Source organism: Stegastes partitus, unplaced genomic scaffold (assembly GCF_000690725.1).
Source record: "Stegastes partitus isolate 25-593 unplaced genomic scaffold, Stegastes_partitus-1.0.2 Scaffold1984, whole genome shotgun sequence".
NCBI lineage: Eukaryota > Metazoa > Chordata > Actinopteri > Pomacentridae > Stegastes > Stegastes partitus.
This window is the reverse complement of record NW_007579715.1, coordinates 97,628-102,277: the sequence shown is the minus strand read 5'-3', so window position 1 is coordinate 102,277 and position 4,650 is coordinate 97,628. Positions and strand designations below refer to the sequence as shown.

The 4,650-nt window shown below is 49.5% G+C and overlaps 1 protein-coding gene across 1 annotated transcript in view; it reads left to right on the top strand.

The window, feature by feature from the left end:
• The window catches only part of rsph14 (radial spoke head 14 homolog), a 16,731-nt gene extending 12,668 nt beyond the window's left edge, over nucleotides 1–4,063 (top strand). The window contains exons 3-5 of the mRNA XM_008303343.1: nucleotides 2,918–3,268; nucleotides 3,400–3,536; nucleotides 3,702–4,063. Coding sequence (XP_008301565.1) covers nucleotides 2,918–3,268; nucleotides 3,400–3,536; nucleotides 3,702–3,958 — 745 coding nt within the window. The 3' untranslated portion in view covers nucleotides 3,959–4,063. The remainder of the gene's footprint in view (nucleotides 1–2,917; nucleotides 3,269–3,399; nucleotides 3,537–3,701) is intronic.
• Nucleotides 4,064–4,650: the final 587 nt, after the last annotated feature.

Below are 4,650 nucleotides of genomic sequence, written 5' to 3'. Positions count from 1 at the left end.
TGGGTTTAAGGTGGTAATGCTGGGTTTAAGGTGGTAAAGTTGGGTTTAATGTTTGGGTCATTCATTGCAGCTACATGATGTAAAAAACACGTCAAATGCATACATGTGTTGTGATAACACGTAAGCGTGTTATTCATGTTACCAGGCTGCGTTGTGACACTTCGTCCATCACAGTAAAAGTTAACTAAACTGCTTTAGGATTTACAGTTTCCTGGATTCGTGGAGGCTCTTTTGGGAGGAGCAGTTTATTGGAGGAAGAAAGACAGTTTTAATCTGGATCGAGGCAGAACAGAGAGGACAGGCTGAGCAATGAAACCGAGTTCATGTGGGCGAGGTCCAGAACCTGTTTGAGGGGTTCTGAGTATAAACTTGGTCACGTTTTGTTGTGTTTCTTCTTCTGCTTCTGGTGGAGGTTTCGCAGTGACCACGATATCAAAGTGTTTCTGCAAATGTCAGTTTTCCACATTGGACTTACATTAAGCTGCCATTTTGAGTTTTATAGTTTTTTGGAGGCTGTTTTGGAAAAAGGGAGAAAGATGCAGTTTTATTGTGGACTGAGGACTGAACGAAGCGAAACAGCTTCGATGCAGCGTGAACGCGGTCTGAAGCGTCTCAGGTTTATAACTCTGGCGGCTGTTTTGGGTAAAGTCAGCTACTGGAGTGACAAAGATGCAGATTTAAAGCAGACTGAGTCATAACGGACAAACATGGACTTTTCAGAGACCCAGACCAGACAGATGAAGCTGGACAGTCTGTAGGTCTGGTGCTTTCTGGCTGTTGTTGTTTTGCAGCGGCGGTGTCGGTTTTTAATCCTCAGGTTGTAAAAGAGCAGAACGGTCCTTAAATAACTGCTGAGCTGATGAATCGTGTTGCTGCAGCAGACGGAGGCTCTTATCTCTGAGAGCAGCAGGAGGCCGGCGAGGCCTGGAGGGGCTGAAGGAGGCGGGAATGAGGCCAAGAGCTGCTGCTGCTGCTGCTGGTACTGTTGGTACTGCTGGTACTGGTACTGGTACTGCTGGTACTGTTACTGGTACTGTTACTGGTACTGTTACTGGTACTGGTACTGTTACTGGTACTGGTACTGCTGGTACTGGTACTGTTACTGCTGGTACTGTTACTGTTACTGGTACTGCTGGTACTGNATCTCTGTATCTAAATTCTACGAATGCAGCGTCTTAAATCTGAATATTTCCTGGTTTCTTTCCTCCTTTATGAGCGTAAACTGAACATCTTTGGACTAAACAAGACACTTTTTAAATGGTTTTCTTCCATTTTAGAGATGTTTGTGTGTTTATTTTCCAGTTTCTGGCTGATGGGAGGTTGTGTTAGTGCCGTCGTGTCGGTTTCTCTGCTCGGATGCCGTTTAGGCGTGAAGCTGAAAATACTCCGGCTCGTGCGGCCGCTCGCTTTTGAAGATGGATGCGGCCGAGACGTGGGAGAGATGCGTCGTCATGGAAACAGCAGAGAAACACCGAGCCGGCTCTCCGACGTTCAGGCTTTAGGGCGATGTATTTCTGGAGCTGTGTTTGCGGAGCTGGAGTCGGTCAGAGGTCAGAGGTCGCGACTCGTCCTCGGTGAACGCGCTCTGCAGTCGTGTAGAAACCAGACAGAACCTCCTGTGTGTGAAGCTCTGGTCTCTGTGAGTCCCGATTCTGGAGGTTCAGGCTTCAAACTAAACATCATTAACCTTCTGTTGTTGCCCTCTGACCAAACAGGGCAGCAGAAACTGGAGCAGAATCATTTATGTTTGAATATGAATCGCTGAGTTTGACTAATTGTATTTCTGCTTCAATAAATAAATTTAAGTTCAGTGTTTATAAGCCACTGATAATAAACCGTCTTTGACTTGGATGCAAACTTGAATAACTGCGATATGAAGCTGGATTTGAATCAGAGCTTTTAAAACGGAAATCCTTCATTGAAGTCACAGATGGTCTCAGTGACTTCAATGAAGGATTCAGATGACAAGTTCTGACTTTAACTGTGAGAACTGAACATGAAAGTAGGCAGAGTTTAATATTCTGGGAGGATCAAACCGTTTTTCAGGCTGAGAAATTTAATAACTTCTATTTAAATGTTGATAAAAATGCCTGAGATTGTAGTTTGCAGTGGCGCAAAATATTCATAAAGTGTCAGAAAATAAGTAAATTGTCCTGCAGATATTAAAAGTGACTTCAAAATAAATCAGTAAAGTTTTAAAAATAAAGACGATACATTTATAATGCATAAGCAAATATTCGTAAAATGTCCGCGAAATAGTAAAATCCTCCAAAATTAATGAATAAATAAATTGTCCCAAAAATGCTTTTAAAAAAATATATATATGTATACTTTATCATTACATAAAATGAACTAATATCAGATTAAAACACCATAAACCTCCTCCTACATATGATCTAATGTTCGACACACAGAGCCTATGTTTGGGTTGTTGTCTTGGGCTACACGGACCATAAACCACACATCTGTATGGACCAGCTCCTCTTCCAGCTGTTCTGGGTCTCACAGCTGATTGGATCCTTCTGCCCGCGGAACCTCGTTCTTCTGGGTCCGGTGAAGCCAGAACAGCTGCTCCTGTGATGCTCCGAGCAGCCGGCGGCGGCGGCCTGTGCTCGTGGCGTCCCTGAACGCCTCACCGTGCTGCTGCCTCTATTCCTGGACTCGTGACTCATCTCCACTCGTGTTACACAATCGAAACTCGGTTCTGCTGCTGCAGCACATCCACAGAACAGGACGCTGCCCGGTTCAGCCTGGATGCTGGTGGTTGATCCTGNTCTGGACCAGACTACTTCCTGTCTCTCTGGACCAGACTACTTCCTGCCTCTCTGGACCAGACTACTTCCTGCCCATCTGGACCAGACTACTTCCTGCCCATCTGGACCAGACTACTTCCTGCCTCTCCTGTGTTTCCTTCCAGACAGGCTCTTCTCACCTCCTCCGTCCTCCCCCCGCTGTCCCGGCTGCTGGACGACTCCTCGGCCTCCTGCAGGACCAGCGTCCTGCGGGTGCTGACCCGTCTGGCTCTGCTGCCTGCGGGCGGCGCCGCTGTCCTGGGCCTGGTTCCTAAACTGATGCTGAAGCTCCAGCAGCAGGACGACGAGGACCACGTGGACGAAGAGGTTCTGCTTCTCTCTGCCGTCGGCCGCTGCTCCCGGCTGGACGCCCGGCCGGCTCTGGCCTCCGACGGAGTCTCCGTGCTCGGCCGCAAGCTGTCCCGACGCTCGCCGGACGTCCGCAGGGAGGCGGCGGCCGCCATGATGGCGCTCAGGTGGAACACCGAGATCCCAGCGCCGCTGTTTGGTTGTTTGTTGTTCTGAACACTGTTTGTTTGTTTTGGTTTCAGTGTGATTCAGCTGGTTTCTCTGTTTGTTTGTCTGTTTGTTTGTTTGTCTGTCTCAGTGTACCTGTGGACGGGAAGCGGCAGGTGTGTGAGGGGGCGGGGCTTCCAGTCCTCGTGGGTCTGCTGCAGGATGATGACGTGGAGGTCCAGACCAACGCTGCAGGAGTCATCATGAACACGGTCATCATCACCACAGGTACAGAACCGAAGCAGTCAAAACTCAGACACTCAGAACCTAGATGTTCAGAACCCAGACATTCAGAACCTCCACGCTGATGTAAATCAGATTCAGCTGCTGTGGCAGGAACCAGAGACTCAGACCATCTGGATCCACTCAGTCTGTTCTGAATGTGTCCTGCAGGGAAGCTCCAGTGTCTGGAGCTGGACGTGGTGCCGGTTCTTCTGGACCTGCTGTCCAGACAGCCGGAGGAAGACGTGAGGACGAAGGCCCTCCTCGTGTACTCGCTGCGAGCCCTGACGGCGCTGGCCGAGGCTCCGGACGGCCGCCGCCTGCTGCTGCAGCAGCTCCCCCTGCTGGCGAGGAGGGCCGAGGCCCGGGACCCGGACGTCCGGCGGGCCGCTCAGACCGCCGTCAGGGTGGTGACCTGGACCCCCTGAACAGCGTCCGACCCAGACCGTAGACATCTGATGAGCTGTTTGTGAACGAGACAGAAACTGACGTGAAAGTGTTTCCTGGATTCACCTGATGTCTGAATTTTAAAGTTAAAAACAAAAAGGCTCCAGTCTCGGTTCTGGTTCTTCTTCCAGCAGCCGGCTGAGCGATGATGTCATGATCTGTGGTTTCTGTCAGCCGGAGGTGTGAGTAAAACAAACTGTCACGTTAAAGCAGAACACAGCCGCTGCTCTGACAGAACCATCGAACATGACAAGACCAGCGACGGCGAGCGACAACACACCATCACTGCAACGAAATGTACCGACACAGCAGCTGACAGCACAGAGACAAACAACCGCAGAAATACACAAAACCAGAGCGAAACGTTTAACCGACATCATCCAGAGCGTTTGTTCCTTCATAAACACGTCAGCATGGTTTTTCTGTAAATACCTACAAACTAGACCAGCTCTGTTTCCTCTCCGTGTTCACTGATCTTTAAGTAAACACATAAATGTTCTTCTGTCTGAGTCGTGGTTAACGTCCTGTGAAGCTGCTCTGGACCCCGGCAGGGCAGCGGACCACAGGTTGAGCCCCTTCTGACCTGAATGTGTCCATTAAAGGCTCCCGTCTGACCTGCTGCTCTGAATGAAGCTGAACTCCAATTAAGGCCGCGGCGCTCACAGAGAAGCTG